The 25,435-nt window shown below is 38.8% G+C and overlaps 1 protein-coding gene across 3 annotated transcripts in view; it reads right to left on the reverse strand.

The window, feature by feature from the left end:
• Positions 1-5,735: 5,735 nt before the first annotated feature.
• Positions 5,736-25,435, reverse strand: part of WARS2 (tryptophanyl tRNA synthetase 2, mitochondrial) — a 46,018-nt gene continuing 26,318 nt past the window's right edge. For all 3 annotated transcript variants that reach the window (XM_071761365.1, XM_071761354.1, XM_071761369.1), the window contains exons 3-6: positions 13,582-13,662; positions 11,790-11,875; positions 9,088-9,206; positions 5,736-7,240 (exon numbers count right to left, since the gene is read on the reverse strand). In XM_071761365.1, coding sequence (XP_071617466.1) covers positions 6,792-7,240; positions 9,088-9,206; positions 11,790-11,875; positions 13,582-13,662 — 735 coding nt within the window. In that variant the 3' untranslated portion in view covers positions 5,736-6,791. The remainder of the gene's footprint in view (positions 7,241-9,087; positions 9,207-11,789; positions 11,876-13,581; positions 13,663-25,435) is intronic.

The raw sequence follows: 25,435 nt of genomic DNA on the forward strand, positions 1-25,435 counted from the left end.
AGAACAACCTGCTACCACACAGAAGTCAGCAGCGCACCTGAATCTAAGATCTTCAGAATCCCAGCACATCCCTGAGATGTTTCTGCAATAGTTAATAAACAGTGAAATTGTATTTTTTCAACAGGTCACAACAACGCTACACAAACTGCAGCCTTCATGCAGCCCATGCAGTAAATTCATCCACTTCACAGTTTCTTTCTAGAGGTTTAATGTTACTGAAAACAAGCCAGCAGTGTCCAGCTGGAATGAACTGATTCAATGGCAGCAGTAATTTTCTCACAAGCAACATTTTCATAGAACTGTAGAATGGTTTGGGTGCCCAAGAATGGACCTTAGAGATCATCTAGTTCCAACTCCCCTGCCATGGGCAGGGACACCTCACACTAGAGCAGGTTGCTCAAAGTCCCATTCAACCTGGCCTTGAACACTTTCAGGAAGGGGGCAGCCACAACTTCCCTGGGCAACTAATGCCAGTATTTAACCAACCTCACACTAAAGAATTTCATCCTAATATCTCACCTAAATCTACCCTCTTTCATTTTGAAACTGTTTCCCCTCATCCTATCACTCCATGCCCTTGCAAGAAGTCTCTCCCCAGCTTTCCTGGAAGCCCCTTCAGGTACTGAAAGGCTGCTATAAGGTTTCCCTGGAGCCCTCTCTTTTCCAGGCTCAATCACCCCAACTCTCAGCCTGTCTTCATAGGAGAGGTGCTCCAGCCCTCTGATCATCTTCATGGCCTTCTTCTGGATTTGTTCCAAGAGTTCCATGCCTTTCCTCTACTTGGAGCTCTAGAACTGGACACAGGACTTCAGGTGGGTCTCATGAGAGTGGAGTAGAGGGGAAGAATCACCTCCCTCAACCTTCACGCTTCTTTTGATGCAGCCCAGGCCTCTTAAGGTTGTCAACATGCATGCCTAGCAAACATAAGAAGGAAATGGGTTAAGTCATTTGCATCCAGTGTATTCAGCCTGTGACTAGCCAGTAACTTCACTGCTTTTTGAGAAGTGTGCTTGATGTGATGGGGAGGAGCTTTCTGTGCATCAAAACTATAGTTAAGATGTGGTCCTTTGAGATGTCTTGTCCACATGGATTCCACATATGCCCCAGGAACGTATGACTGGATTCTAAGAGATGCAGCCACTGAAGTCCAGCATTCACTAAGCACGTCTTGCTTCCTGTTGCAAAGACAAGAGTGTAACCTATATTTAAGAGCAAGTTTAACACATATTTAAGAGTAAGAATCTCAAGAGGAACTTTCTGATCAGCACAGGCTGAAGGCAGGAAACACAGCACATGTGGATAACAAGTCTTGAAGAACCATAGCTACTGTAAGGTAAATACTCACTTTTTTTTTTTTTTTTTTTTTTTTTTTTCCCCCTGACTATACACAGCACTTCAGTTTTGGGGGTTTGCAAAACTGATGAAGGCTGCTTAAAGATGACAGATGCTACTCTGCTACATCTTCTGCTAAACAGAAAATTGCTCTTTTTCCCATTCTTGCTGCAGGAACATGTGCCAGACAGGCTGTGAAGGAATAAGTGTGGGCAGAGCAAGCTCCAACCCACTCGAGAAGATCTTTTCTGGCTTGAGTAGTCCAGAGGCATTTTTTGAGATCTTTGTTACTCATTCAGTAAACACGATGAAGGGAGTAATGAAATACATTCGAACAACTGTTTCTAGTCACAATAAAAAGTCAGTATCGCAACATTCAACAAACAAGATTTTACTCAGAGAGGGATGTGGTTTGGGGAACGAAACATGAAGCTGAATTAAACAGTGAATGAAGCCAGAGACCACCTACACCAGAAACTTTGGGTAATGCCAGAGAGTAGCCTTGTTTTGATAAGTTTCATCTGTATTTTGCTTAACAATATGTTTCCATAAAACCTGGGGTATCAGAAAAGAAGTTTTTACCAAAAATAATACATAACAAATTCACAATCAGTTGTTTCTAACATAAGTTCCATTGTTTCACACAGACAGATGATCATGCAGTCACACCAACAGTGAACACATGCCTTGGAAATCAGAGAGTTGTAGATACAATAGCAAGTGATGCTGTCCCTGCAGAATCTTGCTTGTGCTTTGTCCCCACCTGAACTACAAGCATCTGGTTTCAGTATGATTTAGGACACCAAGAGTGATCTGATACCCCCGTGCTCTGTTGTAAGCTCTTGCTTTCCACCTCTAAAGGCTAAGTCATTAACCCTTCACATCAGACTCACATGGTTTTTACATTGATTGTATTGAAGAGGCAGACAGCTTACTTTACTCCACCAGCACATACAACTGTATGACTTCTTGTGTCAGTCATGAGTGAGGCTATGACCATGCTTTCATACCCAGGCTTTTAGAAGCATGCTGTTACTACCAAACATTTAATGACTTTTAAGGATTTCAGTGCTGGAACTCTTGTCCTGACATTTCATCTTGCAGATGCACCAAACACAGCACATCTGGAACTGATCGAGCCTTCTGGTGTGGCACAGATTTGCTGTTCCTGTCTCACAGCCACGCCGGAGTGCTGAGAGCACAACAGACATTAAGCTCAGTGCTTAGTTTCATGTCCACAGGCAGTAGGAGACCCCTCATGTAGTAGGTAATCTCATCTTCAGTCATGGCGTTCTGCGACAGCAATTTACCAGACTAGCAAAATATTTTCACAGATTTTGATCTGTTTATTGTAACTGGGTATGTGTGCTCATTCTTCAGTGAAGGTTAACATTTTGTTTTATATAAAATACTTGTAAAACTGAAGCTGCTGCCTAAAAGCACAAGCATCAATGGCTCTTCCATTTGCATAGTAGTGTGGGACTGTTGCTGTAGAATTATTTTTCATTGGCACAAAAGAAAATAAATACTTTTCAGTCAAATTTTCCACAACACGACCATCAGTGCAACTAACAGCAACATAACAGACAGTGAGAATCAGCACTGTGACAATATTGTGAAAATAAAAAGCATTTTCCTTTACTTCAGTGGTTAAATGGTCACAAAAGAACTAAGCAATAAAAAGCTTGATTGGAAATTTAAACTTTAACAAAAGTCTTCCTTCACAATCCAATGATTTAAAAAAAAAAGAGTATAAGTATTTCAGTTATATCTTAGTAAGTTATTCAGTGTGAAGGTGATATTTATCTCTAAAGGCAAATGAATCTCTTCAGTTACCTGGAAATGCCAGGTCTGATACTGCAAATAGCAACCTTTACATATGTACTTTAGATGTACTAAATGTACAGGAATGGGAAAAGATGAGATTTTGAGATAAGAAAAAAACCACTGCACATATTTTAGGAAGGGGATTGCTAAAGATAAGAAGCAAAAAAAAAAAAAAAAGGCAAGAAAGAAAGGCGCAAGAATATCTCTACACCTTTCAACTCTTTCTTCTTCAATTAGGAAAGGCATGACTGAATCTCTTACCCACCCAGTCCTGGAAGAAAACCTTACAATGACTTCCACGGCACCTCAAGGCACAGCTATGCTAGCACTGCAGCTGGGACCAGGAGTGTAGGTAGAAACCAGATATATCAGTGTTAAGGATTTTCAGTATTTCTGTGAGCATTGTGCAAACTTCTCTTAAGGAGAGTGTATTCTCCGCTGGGTTAAAACTGACTACGTGGAAAGGCCCAGAGTGAGTTAAATCCAGTTGGTGACCAGTCATTAGTGGTGCTCCCCAGGGCTCAATTTTGGGGCCAGTCCTGTTCAATATCTGTATCAATGATCTAGATGAGGGGATTGAGTGCTTCCTCAGTAAGTCTGCAGATGACACCAAGTTGGGTGGGAGTGTTGATCTGCTTGAGGGTAGGAAGGCTCTGCAGAGGCACCTGGACAGGTTGGACCCGTGGGCCAAGGTCATTAAAATGAGTTTTAAGAAGGCCAACTCCCAGGTCCTGTGCTTTGGTCACAACAACCCCATGCAATACAACAGGCTTGGGGAGGGGTGGCTGCAAAGCTGCCAGGCAGAAAAGGACCTGACTGATAGCTGGGTGAACACGGGCCAGCAGTGTGCTCAGGTGGCCAAGAAAGGCAACAGCATCCTGGCCTGTGTCAGCAATCACAGAATGTCAGGGACTGGAAGTGAGCTCTGAATATCATAGAGTCCAACACCCCTGCCAGAGCGGGACCAAAACTAGGGCAGGTCACTCAGAAATGCATCCAGATGGGTCTTAAAAATCTACAGAGAATAAGAAATTCTTCCTCATGTTGAGGCAGAACTTCCTGTGCTTTATCTTGAATCCATTGCCCTTCATCTTATCACATGGCACAAGTGATAAGAGGTTGTCCTTTCCTTCTTGACACCCAGCCCTCATATATTTGCATACATTATTAGATCCTCTCTCAGTCTTCTCCTCTCCAGACTAAAAAGCCTCAGGTCTCAGCCTTTCTTCGTAAGGCAGGTGTACCAGTCCTTTAATAATACTTGTAGCTCTCCTTCCTACTGCCAAGTAAATATCTGTCTCATAAATCCCACAGAAATAGTGTGGCCAGCAGTAGAAGAGAAGTGATCCTGCCCCTGTACGGAGCACTAATGAGGGCACAGCTCAAGTATTGTGTTCAGTTCTGGACCCCTCACTACAAGACAGACATTGAGTTGCTGGAGCGAGTTCAGAGAAGGGCAACCAAGTTAGTGAAGGGTCTGGAGAATAAGTCCTATCACAAGAGTCTGAGGTAATTGAGAATGTTTAGTTTGGAGGAGGCTGAGAGTGACCTTATTGTTCTCTACAACTACCTGAAAGGAGGCTGTAGCGAGGCGGGTGCTGGCCTCTTCTCTCAAGTTAGCAATGATAGGACAAGAGGAAATGGTCTGAAGTTGCACTAGGGGAGGTCTAGACCAGATATTAGGAAGAATTATTTACTGAGAGAGTAGTTAGGCATTGGAACAGGCTGCCCAGTGAGGTGGTAGAATCACCATCCCTGGAAGTATTTAAAAATCATACAGCTGAGGCACTTCAGGCCATGCTCTGGTGGGCAGGATGATATAGACATTTACACATATTTTATATTTATTTAACGGAGGGGAGGTATTGACAGTTGGACACAGTGATCTTAGAGGTGAGATTTCTGTGATTGTGAGACCTTTGGAGAAATCAACCCATATTAAAAAGTCACAGCACATATTTTATGCCAAGTCAGTACACAGCAGTACATACCTGTGTGACACTGTTTTCTTAGTTCCCTTGCAAACTAATGTGGCAGTTAAAACACTTATAAAATTTTTTTAAAACTACCTAAATATGCCCAGTTATAACTGTGCCCTTTCCTAATCTGCTATTGTCAATTTGAAGCCAGGAACTATTTTTAAAAGCACTTCTTTCCAAAGGTCATTACCTGTGACTTGTCTACATCAAGTCTGGTTTCTCGTCATTCTATCTCTACCCACTCTGCTCCTCTAGTCTTGACTAACTTTATAAACTCCGTCATCAAGTCATTGCATGGCAGTTCTCTTCTTCAGATCCCTAACAAATAAGTACAAGTCTCAGTACTGATTCACATTCAGTCCACAATGGTTTTGCAGAGCTTTTTGCAGAACTGCACTACACAGAACCCTTCCTCCTCCTATTTTGACTTAGTCATGTAAGCCTGCAATCCTCATGACAAATGCCATAGGCATACAATGGTTATGAACTGCTGGAGTACAGGGTGAACTCAATTTACATTATAGTATAGCAGTTTCAAACACTGCACCATTAAATGCGATGATACACTTAAATATGCTGGCACTGGACCAATAAGGCTTTTATTACACTTGAAATGTACCACTACCCTTTCTTTGGAAGAAGATTACCCTGAAACATGCCATGGTCCACAGGTCCCCATCTGTGGCTCTTGTGAGGCTAACACTATTTTCTCATCACTGAGTTTTCATGAGGCTTGGTAGTTAAATTTCATAAAGAACTCTTTAATCCAATTCTGCCTCTGACCTCAGCACAAATTTCTAAAAAAGTACATTTGTAAATTTTAGAGAAAGTTCTCTTGATTTCGCTGTCTTTCTTGCAGGACTACATCTTTTACTCCACACATTTTCTAAAGTAATTCTAGACTTGATGCTGAACTGAAAATCCTGAGCTCCTGGCTAAACTGAACAGCAGATGAAACAGGTGTAGATGAAGCACATGTAATTTCTCACTGAAATATCTTAGACTTAACCAGCAGGTTGGCACAGGTGGCAGAAGGGAAATTCAGGTCCACTGCCTGGATTCTTTGGAGTGACTACGAATAGAGAGGGTATCAATGACATACTGAATAGATGCAGATACAAAATTACGCTGAGTTTGAAGATGTGATAGGCAGAGGCAGTTAAGTTCTCTCTTCACCACCCTGAGCATTTTGATTCGTAAGCCTGTGGTTTTATTCTGGTTATCCATGAACCCCCATATCACAATAGGACATGTTGTCTATCTGTAACAAGATCACATGCACAGATAAGGATGTTGTTGAGAAGATTACAAATCTTTCTGCTAGATTCTGGTTACCTGCTTATACCTCAGTTTCTTGCAGTGGTCAACAGAAAAAAACCCAAACCTCATTTGGATCATCTTATGCTTTTGTGGGATTTATTTTTGCATTGTGGTTGCTTCCACCCTCCCTCCTCGACTATCCAGACAAGCTCAGTTCTGGTCCCACTGGAAATATCTGACTTCATGCACATTTTTAAATGCAAGCACCTTCATTGTTCTACTTGGATTTTCCACAAAAAAAAAGTTTTAATTTCAAACCAAAATAATCCAGAAGATAAAAGTAACAAAATGTCTGTCCTAGGAAACAAAAATCCTTGCAACTACTTGCAGTTCCTACTGAAATCCCACCAGTCTTCTTATTTCTTGATAGATGGGGGCAGCCACTTCTTTTGCTTTCTCTGCTCCATCCTCTAAAACCTTTATCAAATGGAACTTGTCTTCCTGGAGTTTTTTAATTTCATTCCTGATAGGTGCAAATTTTTGAATAACTGACTCTGCCACCATCATTTTGTAGTGAGCAGTATCAAGACCAGTAGACTGGTGCAGCACTTCTTGTATGCTAAGCCCCGTTACTGCAGCATGAATGGACACAAGGTTGGAGACACCAGGACGAGTGGCTGGGTCATAAGTCACCTCGGAGGTAAAGTCAGTCACAGCTTTGCGGAATTTCAGTACTATTTCATCAGGGCTGTCTGCTATGTTTACAGTAGCTAACTTCTGTGGGTCTGACTTGGACATCTTCACTGTTGGATCTCTGAGGGATTTTATTTTCTTTGTTGTACCTTAAAAAAAAAAACAACAAGAAAAAAAACACAAAGGGAATAATTATGAAGAGATTTAGAGAATAGTTTCTTACAAAAATTGCTAAGATTTTGTGGCAGCATGACAAATTTCTCTGTTTATCCTTGCTTAGAAGAGTTTGCACTCACAGAATTAGTCCTTTAGTCTTTTTAGGCCCTTTTTAGTCCTCATAATCTCTCTATCCTTCTAAGCCACTTTTCTCCTCCCATAAACAAAATGAAAATCCCCTCCATTTGCTCCTTTCTCACAGCAGAAACTTCTCCTGGGACACTTCCTAATATTTTCTGTGGCTACATGCTGATTTGCCACAAAGCCTCTCTTCTCCCTTGTAATTTTGGCACTGGGGACAAATTACCTAGCATGCAGAATGTATATTACTGAAAGGTTCTGTAACAGTGGAGAAACACGTTAAAGAATCCCAGAACAGTTAATTGCATTGCCTTACTTTAGGAAACTCTCCTACCTGAAATCTCTTTTTAATTCTCCTTAATATCAACAAAGACAGTTATTAGAATTTCCCTAACTGACCACTAACCAGCTCTGTTGGAGTGAAGGCACTGTTCAGATAAAAGATGTTGGTATTGTACAAACTAATAAGATACTTGTATCTACATGAATTGGAATAGTAGCATTAGGAGAGTATTGCAAAGCACTGTCATCGAAGTACAGCATCAACCCAAGCTGTTTGAATCTGTCACCAGGAAGCATAATTCATGGAGTACACAGAGTACCACAGATTTAAGAAGTAGTGATTCTGAATAGGACCCTAACTCCTCCATTCATCTAGGATATTTCAACAGTTTGCATATCCATATGCACTTAGAAAGGTATGCTTTCCATGAGGAAACTGAGATGTTTTTTGGTTTTGTTTTCCCCAAATTGAGCTTTTTATTTCCTGGAAAACAGTATCACCTGCATCATAGACTACACTTAGCTCCTCATTACAGTACTTAGCATTTAATTGTTTATTAGAAACTGTAGAGCTTGCAATAGTAAGTACTTTCTAAGCTCCACTCTGGGTCTAAAAACCATTTTTGTCAATGAAGCTTGAAAACTGAGAAAGGATTATTACTGTCTGTCTTTTTTAAGGCGAGAGCTCCTTGCCCTTTTGGGGGGAAAGGTCTGAGCTGTGCATTCCTCTACATTACTTGCAACAAAGATGCAATGCTTCTTCCTTGCCCAGTTCTTCACATTTCTTAACAAACGTGCCATTTGTGGCATCTGACTCCTCCTCACCTCCCCGGCCTATGACCTTATAGCTCAAAAATGGCTGAGAAGATTTTCCTTATAAGTCTCCCTGAGTCTAAGATCAAAAATGGTAAGTATAAGCTCTGAACAGACCCTTAATGAAATATATGCTTGCATATTAATCACACTTAGAAGATGTTTCAGCACTGCATTAATAAAACTATAAGCTGTTTAGCATACTTAATCTACACTGAAGACATCTAAGAATTCTTTTTGCTAGAGACCTTTTTTTTTGTTCCTCGTATATCTTCTGAACTAGAAACATGGAGGAGAGATTCTACTCTTAAAAGATCCAGTACTTGAAGTGCAAGGCTGACTGGCAGAAGCAAAGTGCATCTGGCCCCCTGGACTAGAATACCAGATGTCACATACATTCCTCTACCAGGGATTTGTAAAGCCTTATGTCTGTCTTGGGAGTTCAATTTCACAGCCTCTAGTCTCTTGTAATTTTTAAAATTTCCACTCCCTTAGCATAAGTTTGCTCCCTGAAACTATTTTCACAATATTTAAATCCATCTTCAACTTCGTAGTACAACTAAGTAAAAAAAACTCAAAACAAAACCAAACAAGACCAGCTCACTTAAAATGGCTTTGGGCACAGGAAAGAACTCTCCGTATTTCTTGTTGAAATGTTGTGCTATATCTTGGGCTAGTTCCAGGTGCAGGACTTGATCTTCTCCAACAGGAACATGTGTTGACCTTTTAATAAAAGACAGATACAGGAAACTCAGAAAAGCTCTCTGGTTCTGCTGAAATGCTACTCAAGACTGTCACAGCTTCTGCCATGAGTGAGAGCCAGACTGAGCAAAATACTCAGTCCTAGCCAGATAGGTGCTGTGGGAACAAGATCCCAAGCTGACTGTATTCCAGGATGAGTCTGCTTTTTGTGCTGAAGCACATTTCCAAGGGTGAAAAAAAAAAAAAAGCCTTTCACAAAAACATATATGGTAAAGATACTAATAAGTGCAAATCATTAAACTCAGCTTAATAAAAGTTTTTTGTAGAATCTCCTGCTGTCTCTTCAGAGATCAAAGAGCACATGTAACAGTATGTTAACGAAGCAAGAAAGATTTGCAAGGCATAAAGTGCAGACAACTTGCCTTGTCAAGTCTCAGGAAAACACAACTGTTGTTGAGAAGTTACTACTGTGGACTTATCAAGGGACAGAAAGAAGAGAGTAGCTCTTCCTCATAGGTCACCATCACATAATACCATGTGGGCCAGGGCCTCTACTGCCACAAGGATTATCATTCATAGATTAGAACTATTAGGATCAAAGGATCATTTGATCTTCTCTATTGAACTCAGTTGCTTGAATGCAGTTCTGTAGGAAAACATAATCTGCATCAGAGAACATGAAGAGGTGAACAATCCATTGCTTCCCCTGGTGATTCTTTCCCACAGTTAATCTTACTTGCTAAAAATGTATGAATCTTTCAGATGAGGCAGACCTGAAGTCTTGCCAGCTTTTGATTACTCTCTCCTCTCCCAGCAGATTTTTTTTTTCTAAGGCTTGTGGGATTTCAGATCTGAATCCTGGATATGTTCCAGTGTAAGAAAAGTCACTATATGCATCTTTTAAGTTTCCTGAAAATTTCACTTCAGCACACTACTTCTGCCTTCTGATTGCAAATTACTGGGCTAATGTCCAGGAATCAATTTCTCCACCTTTATTCCCCACCAAATAGCCAGCAAGGCAACCTCAAACCAGTTACAGTAGCCAACAGGAAATCACAGTGACCTACATCTAAAAGAAAGACAATCAGTTACCATAATCAATATACTTTAAAGAGGTAAAAAGAAATGTTTCCATATGCCAAAATGGTTCCATATTCACAAAGTTTGCCACTAAACAGAAAACATGCTGTCTTTATCAATGTCTCTGCAGGATTCTTTGCCTTTTTCCTTGCTGTTTAATCTTTCTTTCTTTATGCTATTTCTATTCCTTGCTGTCATGTATTTACCTTCTGTCATTCTCCTGTCTATTTGATTCCTGGTTCACCTGAATTAATACTGTCTCTCCCCTTCCATTAGCTCTTAATTCTTCTTTATGATGGCCAATCCACTCCTGTATTTCCATTTATCCCTTATTTTTTCCCCTATATGATGTTTTTATATTAAAACATTTCTTATTAAAGATTTTATGTCAAATTTCTTCAAAGAGATACTGTTTCTCTTTCATCACATGGCAGCAAACAAACCACAGGATTCACTAAAGAATGATGACTCACATGATCTTATTAGGGATAGGAAAACACATATATGGTTGAGCTCAATCGAAATAAGGTCATACATCATGAAGATGTTGAAATTTCACACTTAAACACTGCTAGACAAATGGGACTACATGCTTAGAAGACTTTAATATTCAAATTAATTTTGACTTCTGCTTCCTTCCCATTATTTTTGGTAAAAATTCAAGTGAAGGAGAAGTATCATCTACTGGTCTTTTAATATTAGTTTTTCCCCCTACTAATGATCAGTTAGGATTAGATTTCTCTAGATACAATTATCTGGGTTGACAATTTACTAATCTGTCCTCCTAAAGTCCCTGCCCTCATAGTTCTGTATTACTTCTCTGTCCCAGCAAACATTCACCACTTCAGAGCAATTCCACAAAGTAGGTACACTCAAAAAATAAAAATAATTAATACATAGTGTGCTATTTCTGACATTCACTTACTGAGACATTTTAAAACATATGAAATATAACCAGTCACAACAATTCATTTCAAGCTCTATCAGATAGGCTACAAACTTAGTCATGCTGAGCCACCAGTCTGCCATTAGGGCACATTTCCATTGCAGCACACAGTACACTACAGAGAAAACTGAAGTAGCACAGGTACCACAAGGTGCAGTAAATTACTTAGTTTTTCATCAGTATCAACAGGTCTGTACAGAATCCCACATTAATACTGTTATAATATATATAGCCTTCTCAAGTATCTCTACACTGAGCTGCATAACATACTACTTAAAAAAATTATATGTTTATCTGTGTGGAACATGCATTAGGTATAATTAAGCACTAATATGTTAGAATTCCCAAAGAATTGTTCTGAAGTGATCAGCTTGTTCTCTTTGGGGCATTGTCAGTTGCCTTCCAACCAGGACAGTTTTCAACCAGCCACTAGAGAAGTAAAAAGCTGTGACCCATTTCCAATCTGATCTAATCACACCCAGCTCCCCCACTTTGTAAGTTAGCATGTTGACCTGGTGAACATTCATTCTAATGCAGCTGAACAAAGATTGCCCATGGGCTCACATTCTGCCTCTTACTTGTAGAGCAAAATATCTGCTGCTTGAAGCACAGGGTAAGTCAACAAACCAACAGTTCCTTCGTTATTCTGGCTGGCACGTTTCATCTGTTTGCAAAAGAAAAACAGAGCAGAATCACCTTTTGGCTAATGATGTGAAAGTCTGTGATTTTAATGAATTATAATTCTGAGTAATTTGCGTAACTTATTGTATAACTCTAGAGAAGAGTCCCATATAAAATCTGTTCCTTCTGAAGATATACATCCTATTTATTGTCATATTGTATGAATTTTCCTACACTGCTCAGATACCGTAGTGAGGAGAAAACAATACAGGAGGCTTGTATTTTCCTTCTGTTTGCAATCTTACTAATGAAAATTATTACAAACCCAGAACAATCAGACTGGACTATTACACTTATTATTGATAAACTCTATTTTTAAAATAGCATTTTCAGCAATAATTTTTTGAAATGCTTTACAATAGAGATATAAAAATGCATTAATATGCCTAAGTATGTTCCACAGAATTGAGATCAAGACACAGTGATCACACACAGTCACCAGAATACTCAGTGACAACTAGGAGGAGAGCCAGAAATACAAAGGCAGAGTCCCACATTCTCTCCATTGTTCACATAGATGAATTCACATAGATGGAATATTTAAACCAAGATAGTCAGGGTACAAATACTCACTCTGTTCTAGCAATAGCTTATTTGCTTTTTGATTTTAAAAATAGCTAAATACACTAAAGCCCTTAAAATCATAATTATGTAATTAAGATTATTCAAATACCTTTAGATTTTTCTCACTTGCTCAGATCCTGCCTTCTGTCTAAATCCTGAAGTGCTGAGGGTTTAGGGGACCTAATTTGCAAAGCCTAGCACCTGTAACACCTATCTGTAGATTTGGAAAGTCAATCCAGTCAAAGTTGGATTAAAGAGCTTAACTTTAGAACCTCAGGTTTGAAAAGGTTGGCTTTAATCTATGCCATGCGTTAACGCCGGTTGCTGTATTTAAGTTTTACTGTTTTTATTTAATTAAGAAGAAAAACAGGAAAAAAGAAAACATCTGGAGGTATTTAAGGCTGGTCTGAACTCTGCAAGCCAAACTACTCTTCAGATTTTTTTTTTTTCTGATACTTTCCTCTCCTGTCTTTTGATTTTTCTGTTTACTAAATGCTACAATAAAGTACAAGGAAATTTAACAACTCAGCTGATGCAGTACTAAGATTAAGAAGACGAGCATTTGAAACTTGTAAAGGCAAACATTTAAGGTATATTAACTTTATCACTCAGCACATTTTTAATATTTGTACTTTCTATACTCCTCTTTCAACAGGCTTCTTTTGCACTCTCCTCCTGCTACAAAGCAGCCACTTTTCACAGTGGAAGAAGAATGTCTGTGGAAACTCCTTAATCAGCAAGGCTCAAGGCTTCTACTGCAATATCTTGTAATTGTTTTGCAATATTAAACGAGCATTGAAATTAAGCATTCTAGCAAAATCAGGTTAACACTATCAAACAAACCTGCTTAGTACAGTTTCTGCAAATCTCCGCCAAAAATATTATCTTGCAGATTCCAGAAAGAAAACATTCACTAATAGCTACAGACCTGGAAAGACACGTTCCTCCTCCTACCACAATCCTAGAGAATTATATAAACCTGAAGCAAGGATAACCAAGATACAAATGGTACTTCACAGATAAAAAGTATTTAAAGGATATCGGTTCCACTGAATTTCTATTTAAAGGATACCGGTTCCACTGAATTTCCATACATTTCCTTTGGATTCATGATACTATCCATACCTTCCACTGGGGCAAACGTAGCAGACGTGACACATTAGTTAAGCACCCAAGAATCCAGGCAAGTTCTGCATGCTCAGGAACCTGGAATTAGAGAGTCATAATATACTTTAATCTTCTGCAATTACATAAATACATATACATATTTTCTAAAAATTAATACAGATAAATAGTATCAGAAAAATAATTATCTCTGGCTATTATTTTTTGAGTAAGGTGCAGTGACAAATCAATGGAAAGTTTTGGTTACTGCATGGACCGAATGCACTACACTAAAGCAGCACAGCAAGGTTCTTGGTTCTAATCACTCATATTCTACACAAGAAAGAAAATGCTTTGGTAGTAACAGAGGTGAACTTACATACAAACTAACAAACTGCTGTCCACTGTGCCACACCCTCCCCACACTTTGGGATAATACATTAATAGTTCAAAACCTTGTTGCCTTTCTGAGGTACAGTACCCTTTAAGTTTCCAAAGTTTCATTTCTTCTTCATCAGGGCCCTGACTGCACTAACTTCCCTTGGCTGTCCTGACCAGCCCCACCTGAATCCTCTGTCCACACCTTCTGCCCATGGCCCCAGGAGCCCCATTTAGGCTCAGGCCAGGCTCCTATAGTCCTTACTAGAACAACACTCCCCTGCAGCACGGCTGGCAGTATCATAACTGCAGGTCCTTCACGGAAGCCTGACTTAACAGGCAGGGAACAAGATGAGTTGGACTGCTCCACTAGGCTGTGGCTGCAGAAGGCTACAAGTCAGGCAGAAAGTTACCTCCCTGCAGGACAATGCCCTGCAGGATTTAAATAGGGCAGAGGTGGTGACAATGACAGCTTGGTGATCGTCAGATATAGCAAGGTAATTAGTGATATCTGAGGTCAATCCAGGAAGCCGTGAGAAAATCAGGGCAGCAGTGTCAGGGCTGAGCACAGGTACACTTGTGATGTAGCTCAGGTGCAGAGCCTAGGTGGAGCATCAGGAGTGGGTTTGTCAGTGCCTTGGGTGTACAAACAAGTGTCAACAACCCCGACCTGTCTGCAAGATATCAGCTATGGTTGGGTGTCAATCTTTACAGTTCAGCCTGGACTGTCCATTAATTTGTTCCTCTGCTCAGCAATCCTAGCAAAATTAACAGTGATCCACAGATGAAAGGGAGAGATCAGGCCCCTATATACTCTTTGCTACAAGGGTGGTTTTAAAAAATGAGAAAGATAACTCCATTTAAGTTAATACCACATACTCTTCATTTAACATTATGAGGTCATTGCAGTTTCAGTGGAATTGTAATACCTTCAGAAAGAGGTTAGACCATGTGATTCCCCCCCTCCTGTTAAGAGGAAGACTTTCTACAAACAGAGACAAGAAATGGCCTACGCAACAACCTTTGTTGTTTAGCTTCTTGGCACGTGTTCTTCAGTTTTTACATCTACAATATTCATTTTAGAGCTAGTAAAATAGGCAAGTACTGTTGTTGCATAGACTGTTATTTGATTTCTTTCCAGTAATTTTGGACTGTTGCTAGTTAGCTATATGTAAGGTAACAATAATAATAAAAAAAAGGTAATGTATGTTCTGCTCCTTTGCTTACATGTTTTGAATCTTTCTTTTCAATAATGGCACATTTGGATGTTTAAGAGCATACTAACCATTTCAAAAGATGTTCAAACCTTCATGCTTCCAACACAATATAACAACCCAGACAGAAAGCAGTAAAAAGTTTTGTTAACAAATAAGAATTACTAACATTGTTAATAGCAATTCTTTTGCAGTCACATTTAAAATGTAGTTTCCTAGGTAATGATCATTAGACTGCTTCAGTTGTCAATGTCAATAGAGGTATCTGTCTGACCTCAAGACAATAGCTAAGTGACTAGAGATATGAAATATTTCACGTTGATTCTCTTTCCCTTCTTTTTACCTTTCCCACAGTTTTTGTTTTTTTTTTTTTCTTTTAACGTCTTCCAGATTAATTCACCTGCAATCTTCTATGCACAAGACAAAGTACAGAAAGATGCATCAAATGTACCTTCAGCAAGACACAAAGTGTAAACGAAGCTTTACAGAAAATACTAAGCTCAAGACGACCCTTTCATTTTGAAGAAATCACCATCTGGTTCAAAGTGGTTTCTCATTCCTTTCTTCTAGTCACGGATAGAGGAGATGGTGCTCTGTTGCACTTGTGTTGACAAGGAGTACCTTTAAAAGCTATGCAGTCATTGCTCCAGCTCTGTCAGATGTTGCTTCTACAGCCAAGACTGCACGTGTGCTTCATTGCATCAGTGGCTTTGATATTACATCAGTTACCAAAACACCAAATGATCTAAACAGCATTTACTGAGTTGAATCAGCAGTTCTGGGTCCTAGAATGTCATGCTTACCTCTGATCATTAAACATACACAGTCCTTTCCTAAGTAAGGCTAGAGTGGTGAACAGTGAAGAAGAAGCCTGATAAAGAGGAGAGAAAATATAAAAAGGTGTGCAAAAGAATAGATTTCAGTTGGAAAAAATTTCAGTACTGGAGCCTAATGAGTTAACATTCATCACCCAAATTGCAGTAACTGACTGTTGGTCTGTGAATCAGGAGGTACTAGGCTTAGACCACAAATCATTTGTCAGAGTAAATCATGGTTTAAGCTACTGTGTTTTACTTGGCAAGAGGGGCAGGTAATTGCTACATTTGGTCTGTCACCCTGCATCTGCTCAAATGTGGTTACTCATTAAGTTACAGTACTCCATCACTTTGATTGGGTAACTTTGGCTACAAAGAAACTGGAAGAAGTGAAGATGTGTATGATACCAGTAAAATAAAGGCACACTCTACTATTCCTTTCTGGCACTAAGCAATACCAGTGGATCACAACTAGGAGAAGCCATTCTCTTGGACAAACTCTGCCAGCCTCCTACCCTGAGTTTGTTTAAATTCTGAGCAAATGTCTTCATTAAACAACCAAAACAGAAGAACATAAGAAATAATACCCTACTGGATCACAACAGAGGTAGCTGTAGCCTAGCACTCTGTTCCCAGAAGCAGTAACAAGAGGTGGCATTTTGGAGGCACACACACCTATTGCTTCTTAAAAGTATCTTCCACTCATACCTCTATAGTATTTGTAATTATTGTATTAGGGATTATCTGAAGTTATTATCCCTGGCCCAATCCTGTTAATAACCATGTTTCCCATAAATTTGTCTATTCCCTTTCTGAATCTGCTAATACTGCCCACTTCACAATCTCATGAAGTAACAAGCTCCAGACATTCAAATTATGATGTGTAAAGAAGTACTTTCACTTATCTGCCATTTGTTTACGAGTTTTGAATGCCACCTGTTTCTTATATTGCACAATTTGTTGAATGATTCAACATTGTTTCTGATTTAGTAAACTTTGATTGCATCTACACCTCAGCTTTATCCTTTTTGAAGTGAAGCATGCCAGACTTCTAAACTTTTCTTTTCAAGGTAGCTACACTATTCCCTTGTAGCTTTAATTCCCTTTCTTCATAGCATCTCTAATTCACTGCTTCCTTCTTGAGATGCAGCCACTGAAGATCTACCCAATATTCATGGTAAGATTTTGTATAGCGACAAAAGATCACCCTTGTGTTCTTTTCAATACCCTCCTTGGTGAAATGGTGATGATGACATATTGTTGGCTGTTTTGAAAATTGTGCTGAGCTAATGATTTCAGAGAACTGCCAGTGATGACTCAAAGACTTTTTTTTTTTCCTGCATTGTGACCCAGTTCAATACTTTGTTAAGGTTTAGATTATTTTTACCTAGATTCTTTACTTTGCATTTAAAGCTCTCTTACCACTAATTTGCCTACCCATTCTGTTTTACAAGTCCTTTTGGAGTTCTTTTCCTTTGACTATCCAGAAGAACTTGGCATTGCCCACAAACTCCGGCTCACTAACTAGTTCAAACCTATTATGATCCTGGGATTTTCTTTGTCTGCATGCTTACTGACATCCTTGTAGAATCCAGCAGTTTAATGAAACAGAAGAAACCATAGTTATTCTCCAAAGAGAGTATTTAGTCACGCAGTCAGTGTCTTATTCTTTCTTGAAGACTATCATCTACCACCCCTGTTAAGTGGAAAGTCAAAATCAGCTTGTAGTTTCTGTGGTCCCATTTATAATGCTGCTTGTGTATTGCCAACATGACTTCAATCTACTCCTTATGCACAGTGACCATTTCTGTTCTCAGGGTGCACACTCTGGCTACCATTTCTGTCATTTCACATGTGGTTTTTTCGGACTCCAGCCAAACGCCATCTGATGTCTAAATTGCCTGCCTTTACCTAATAGTTTCAGTAAATTTACAATAAGCTGACCTGGCTCTTCTTATCTGCTGCTACAAAATACACTAAGTGGCAACCTTCCCAATACCTTCAGCAGTACCAAGACTGAGCCTTGTTCTTAGGGCCTTATCAATCCTGAATGCCTCCTATACTTTGCATTTGCTGATCCCCTAAACGATCTCCTGTTTTTGATGGGAGAATACTTAGCTAAGTATCCTCTGAAGGGTGCTCCTCAAATTCTTGTATAGCTCCTTTAAATTTTGTTTGAAAAAAGAAAAGAAAAGAAAAAGGACATGCCAATTCTATATGCTCTCTCATTTTTCTAATTTGGGCAATTCTTTTCCTATGATTGCTTCCTACTTTACAGAATCATGGAAAGGGATTTGCTGGACCAATGCTTTCTTCATGAGTGGTTTCACACATTTAACTGTTGCTTTTATTCGTCTGGGTTTTTTGTTTGTTTGTTTTTTAAATACTTTTGCTTTGTTAAAATATGATCCCCGGGATAGCTGTAGCTTTCTTGCTTTTTATTTATTTCTCACAATTCAACTTCATTTTCACCTAGCTCCCTTTCTAGAACATTCATGTACTTTATTTGGTCTGCTCTCTCCAGCCACAATGTGAAACACAGCTATAATGAGGTTGCTACTACTGGGAGCCCTCCACTAAAACATCCTGAACTAGGTCCTCTGCACCACCCAAAAGCAAATTTAGAATGTCGTAATTTCTAACAGACTGCAAAACTAGGAAGTTATTTTTTTGCATTGAAAAATTTTATCTGTATGTGTCATCCTCATAAAGGCTGTATGTGGATAGTTAAAATGTAATAGTATTGCTCCCTGTCCTGAATTTGCAGCTTCTCTCATCTCACTTAACATCTCCTGACCACTAGCATCACCTTGATCAGCAGTATAATCCTACTAGCAGATTTTCCATTAGATTCTGGTATTTTTAGCCACTAGGACTTTAACTCATCTTTGGCAAATGATTCTCAGTTGCTTCCTGCTGTGTTAGGTAGCATTTATTGTGCCATTACAAGGAAGAACGTTGTCAAAGAAGCACCACTTTTCACACAGTTTCCATTAAAATGAGTAGGACTATTAGAAAGGTCTTTTGCTTACTGTTTGTTTATTTATTTATTCTTAAAAGGGGTTTACCCCAAACCTAACTACAACTCTAGGGAATAATAGTATAGAGTTCAAATAAATTAAGGTTATTCTGTGTTTATTTAACCTCTAAAGAACATAATTTGTTTTGTGTTTTAAAATGACAGCTTTCTGGACCTAAGGCACACTTTGGGAACACTCCATCTTCACAAAAGAGAGCACATAGTAATAAGCTTAGCTATTCTCCAGTCAAAACATCAGTTTCTCAGCAGTGCTTTCTCTCCCTCCAATACCCCAGTATAAAAATACTACAAAACACAGAAAACCAGAACTGCATCTCCAATGAGCAAAACTTGCAGCCAGTGACAGTTCATGAACCGTATGTCAAACCAACTTCCAAGGATGCCTCAATCTTTAATATATCTGAAAAACAGCTATCTAATCCATTAAATCCTTCATCTCAACTCCAGATACTTTTGTGTCCTGAAAGAATATAATAGGCTGTTTTCAATATAAACATTATTTTCTCAGGAAATATTTCTTGCAGCTTGGCTGAAAATATTTGGAGGACTAACAGTCTTCCAAGTCTTCTATTTATTGTTTCTCTTACAAAGCCAACTATTTCCCATTTAGCAGTTTTCACAAAAAACCTTAACCAGATCCATACAGTGACCCCCCCCACACCCCTTTTTAGACAACACAAATCATAGCCTTTGCTTTTCTCAGTAATTACATAAAGTTTCTTTTTTTCATGCCCTGTGCCGTTGTCCACTTCAGCAGTTTTCTTTCCTAATCTGTTGGAAGTCTGTAAAAACCATCAACATTTCTCAAAGGGTCGAGATGGTCATCTCTCTGCTATTACCAGCAACACATTTCCTCCTTCAATTTCCATTGCATTAAGCATCTCCCTCAACTTGGCTTACAAATCACTAATCAAACAGTTATTTCCAGAAAAAAACTACTTATATTCCTTCCCTGTGGCTTGACAAGGCTAAGCCTGCATAGTCAGATTCCATTTATTTATTTTTTTTTTAGCACACTTATTGGACAGAGGTGACCACTTTGAAATGCTAATGAGTAGTTACCTAAAAGGCAAAAACATCTCTGTTTCTTCACCTGGCTAAGTGCCCTGCTCCTCCCTCTTTACAAGTAAATAGCTTCTTAACTATACAGTTGTGTGGCCATTTGACATTATTGAACTTGCATCACAATTTACATTTGGATCATCTCTGGGTTGTTATGTGTTTCTGAAGTACAGCCTCAGGGTTTGTCTGTACAAAGCTATTATTTTGTCCTTATTCCTGGCTATTCCCTACCATGTTACTGCTGTTACTCCCTGGCCACAGCCAGAGTTGATGATATATATATGGAAAACCAATAGATACTGTTAGTCCAAGTAATTCTAGATGGCTTTTCACACCTAGACATACAGCTGAGGGGGACAGGAAGCAATGAGATTCAGGAACAATAACAGAGGGAAAAAGACATGGGTACTGTGAGCAAATCTGAAAGCAGGCAGATCAGCAACAGGAACTCATCTTTCTGAGTTGTGTGTCAGCAGCTGAAGTGGCTTCCTGCAAAAAGAGGAGTGTTTCATTTTCAAGATAGATTCCCTCAAGTTTCAACCTAGAGCCCTCCTCTGTAAAGGACTGCAAATTTGCTGCATATTTGCTACGTGGAAACAGCTCCCCTCAGCAGTGTAACCTTGTAAGGGGCTACATTCTAAATGGACAATAAATTTCACAGATTTTATGTTGCCAATGTAGTAAACAAACAAACAGGTCTGGGGAGGTAATTTTCATAGCTGTGTACTAAAATAAAATCTGAACAGAGGATGGAAAGGGTCCTAAGTTTCAAAAGAAATGAAACAGTTTTTCAGGATTTTTGTCTCTTCTACAAATATTAGTGCTTCCAAAGAATTCAAGAGGCCTTTTAGAATAAAGTGCTGCTCACCTATTTTTTTCTTTTCTCAAATAAGACATAAGATTTTATTAATGCCTATGATTGCAAACAATATGTTCAGGATACTTAATAATGCATCTGTATATTACACATCGAGAGTGAATAATGGGGCCATAAACAAGACAAAATAGATCAGTCTTGAATCAAATTCAGACCGCAGTAACTCAACAGCAAGTGAGATACTTCTTTGACAGAAAATTTAACGTAGTGTCCCAAATTCCTTTATGAAGAATAAAGTCAAGAGAGTGTGGAATAAATTAATGGTTACAAACATGTTACATGGTTAATGCATGGTTAAAACATCTAAGAACATGTTAAGCAATATACTGAATTGGGGGTTATCTAGCTTTTGCTGTTACTTTTGAATATTTTAATAACATGCTTATTCATATTTGGCTAAACTTACAGAAAGCAGACTCTCCTTTCTGAAGACCCTGACTAAGAATACTTGTACTGGAACCAGGTTATACTGGTTATAAACCTAGATACAGCACAGTAATTTGCCCTTAAGGTTAAGGGAGTAGAACGTCTCCCTTATGAGGAAAGGCTGAGGGAGCTGGGTCTCTTTAGCTTGGAAGAGACTGAGGGGTGACCTCATTAATGTTTACAAATACGTAAAGGGTGAGTATGAGGAGGATGGAGTCAGGCTCTTCTCAGTGATGACCAACAGCAGGACAACGGGTAATGGATGCAAGTTGGAGCACAGGAGGTTCTCTCTAAACATGAGGAAAAGTTTTTTCACTGTGAGGGTGACAGAGCACTGGCACAGGCTGCCCAGAGAGGTTGTGGAGTCTCCTTCTCTGGAGACATTGAAAACCCACCGGGATGGGTTCCTGTCTGACCTACACTAGGTGGTCCTGCTCCGGCAGGGGGGTTGGACTCGACTATCTTTCGAGGTCCCTGACAATGCCTAACAGTGTGATTTCCTTCCATGTATTCATTATGAAATTAACTTTTTTTCAGAGATTCTCGTAGTCTAATTAGTACTGTTTGACTAATTAGTTTGGTATGTCAAGAGGACTGGTGAAGAGAGGAACATTTAACAGCTTCATAATAGTATGAGATAAACCAAGTAGATTACGGAATAAAGGTGGAAAGAAAAAAAAAATCCTACTGAACCATGACTTCTTTGCTCTGAGCTCTGGCTATGTCTAGCTTAGTCCTATGGGGAGGAAAAGAGAAGGACTGAGAGAAGCAGAATTTTTTTTTTTTTTTACTTTAAATATTAACATACTGCCTCTTGTGACAGGAAGCTTTCAATGGAACACGCTAAATTAATGTACTTTAATGAATTTATAAGCTATGAGGCAATGGAGGCTTTTAAACTCCTCTAAAATTGGGCAAGAAGTAGTGTGAATCCATTTAAACTGCCCACAAAACAAAGCAGCTGGATATTTCTAGAAAATAATAGCAGTGAAACAGTTAGTGCACACATTTAAATTGTCGTTTTTTGGCTTTTGGAGTTAAGGCTAAGACAAATTGTCAAATTCCCACCTCCCAGAGTTACTGCTTTAATTTGCTTGCACACTGCAAGAATACTGCAACGGATTATATTCAGAAAATAAATCACACTGTCTATAACGCTGAAAACTGCAATTTTCTACTGACAAACTGAATGTTATGTTGTCCAGAAACTCACAGGACTCCTGACAGAAGTACGTATCAAACACTGCCTGTTGAATCAGCTCTGATGCAACTTTAGTTTCTCTTGGGACATTCAGCATGTGTCTACTACAATAGGTAGGTAGGTGGACAGGAAGAACAGCCTGAGACCACATAAAAGCAACAGCAGTTTCTAAAATGGTTTTGACTGTGAAGCAGATGAGATACAAGATGGTTATGAGTAAAAACTGAAATGTGTATTGTACCCACCAGGAATCAGTGAAAATGGTTATATGATATAAGCTTACCATATGTGCTGATTGGTTACTGTCTTCCTTATTTCCCCCCTGTAGTCCTTTTTGTTTTTAATAAAACATTCAAAGTTTTATGGAAGACGACCACTGCAGCTTTTATCAGTTATAATACAATTTAAGGAATGAATTTGCTCTTTCTTGCAGTATTCTCAGGATATGCTGTATAAGTCATTATTCCATTGTCTTTTATGCCTGGTAGGCAAATGCAGTCATTTAAAGTATACCTTCACATTATTTTTTCCAAGAGTAATGAGGGTTTCTTCCATCTTGCAACTATGGTCCAAACAAAAACACATAATTATGGAACATGCATTTATTTTCATTCTTACAGAAACTGTCAGTCTTCTATGACTTTGTCTTCCTATTTAAATTATAACTAAACATGCTGTAATAAAGAGCTTATCTCAGTCAGAGGCCATTCTAATGTCCAACATATTCCACAACTGTGTCTTCTAAGACAATCTAATTAAATGTCTTTGTTTCTAACCCTTCACAGACAATGTAGTTCCAAACACGATCCTAAACATTCACCACCATACTTCTTGCTTTTAAGTATTTTCAAGTTATCTTTATAACCACTACTTCTCTAAGCTCAAGTCTGTATATGGTCATATAAGCATGGGAGGTATTTAGTCAACCGCTATGTATGGAGACCAAATACACAGCTACTCATTAACTTTCTGTTTATGTAGAAAAGACATGCTTTTAGAAACATGTTTTTATGGTTTTTTCTTATGTTTTTAGAAAAAATCCTGTCATTTAAAAATTACAAAGTATATAAAACTGATTTTCATCAAATGAGCACTTTTCCTTTATAGGAACTTAGCTGTATACCTGAGACATGAGAGCACAGCCTCTGTATCCTCTAAGCAACACCATAAAAACCAGTCCATGCAAAATTCCTCTCACTTTCATTTTTTTTACTTGCAAAGCAAGGACATCACTGAAATCCGTACAGGGACTGCAAGACAACTTCATCTGTCTTCTTATCATAGCAGCACCTTTTGGATCCAGTGGAAACATGAGTGGTATCTGTTCTCACCACACATTTTCTCAGCAATCTGTTATCAATATTAATCAGCCTTTTGTCCAAAAGGATGATAAAAAGTTGGGAAAACTCTGGAGGCAGGTATTTCAGGTATCTCTGAATTTGATTTAATCTGCATAAACCCTGCTGTAAACAGCTGTCCACTGACAGTGAAACCTTTACTAAATAAATGTACATGCCTTTCCAGAAACAAAATATCAGTATTTCTTTTGCATGCAGCTAACACCATCCAGAGAAGCAACACAAGCAGCAACAGAAAGAATGTAAGGAAAGAGTAAGCTAAACAAATGAATAAAACAAGTCCCTCTCTTCAACAACTCCAGACCATTCTTGCCCAGGTTAATCCAGAGAAAGTAAGAGGACACGGATGCATTTACAATACTGACTGCATGAGCAATTCTCTTAATGGGCTTACCATTACTACCATATTATCCCAGTACGAGAATTTCACTCTGCCATTAGTCCTACAGAATCGCAGTGCTGTATATGGCTTTGGGGATTAAAACCAAAAGTTCTTATTTCATAATAATTTAATTGCATTATGTTTGTTTAAAAAAAAATGAACAGAAGAATTAACCACAAATAACTGCTGTAGTGCTTCTGTGATACACAGATCACAGCAATAACTATACCACAGTAATCTATTGAGAACTCTGATTTATCAGTTTCATCTGGTATTAAAAAGAGAAAGCTACTTTGCCCATAACCAAATACCTAAACCAGTTCTCTGCAGCTGGATTTTCACTGCTTTGCTGATGACCTCTGGAAGAACAACCTATTCCAGTATACAATTAGTTTTACTCTCTTTGCTTCAAACCTCAGCCCAAATGTTTATAAACAAAATTGTAGCTTTTTAGACCACCCTTGGAGACTGTTACAGTGGCTGGAAAGGAGAGGCCAGCTCCCTTTTTGCAATTACTAATCAAGCAATAAACTTTCTTGATTAATAATAGCTGCAATCCACTTTACACCTATGTTTTTAGGAACAATCTTCTTGGTATTATGACATTCTATAACGCACTATTTCATTATCATACTAAAACAATAATCACATTAGCAAGGTTCCTGTCTCCTTTCCTCACATCAAGAGCTACATGCAGATATTCCTTTTAATTGCTTCCAGACAAACATCTGGTCCTGCCAATGCAATTTTAACAGACCACAGTGCATCTCTGGGTATACCTGACCACCACATACTGCTTGAGTAGACATGGTTTTGGGAAGTCAACAAAACCACTTCATCCTGAACCATTAGTAAAACAGTCTGGATTCACAAACAACTGTAACAGTACTTCTGCTTGCAGTGTGGCAATGAGCTTTCACAAATGTGCTAGAATTAGCCATTTCTTAAAGCTGTATTGATATAAATATGGCAAGTATGGGTATGAACATGGCTCAGAACAACAGACACTTCTCACAGAAAAGCACATACTTAATGCTTTAGATTAAGAAAAACCCTTAGATCTATACAGATAAGGACATGCAGAAAAATTAAGATAAAATATAGCCTATTTAACAGAGGCCA

This window comes from Heliangelus exortis, chromosome 1 (assembly GCF_036169615.1).
Source record: "Heliangelus exortis chromosome 1, bHelExo1.hap1, whole genome shotgun sequence".
Taxonomy (NCBI): domain Eukaryota; kingdom Metazoa; phylum Chordata; class Aves; order Apodiformes; family Trochilidae; genus Heliangelus; species Heliangelus exortis.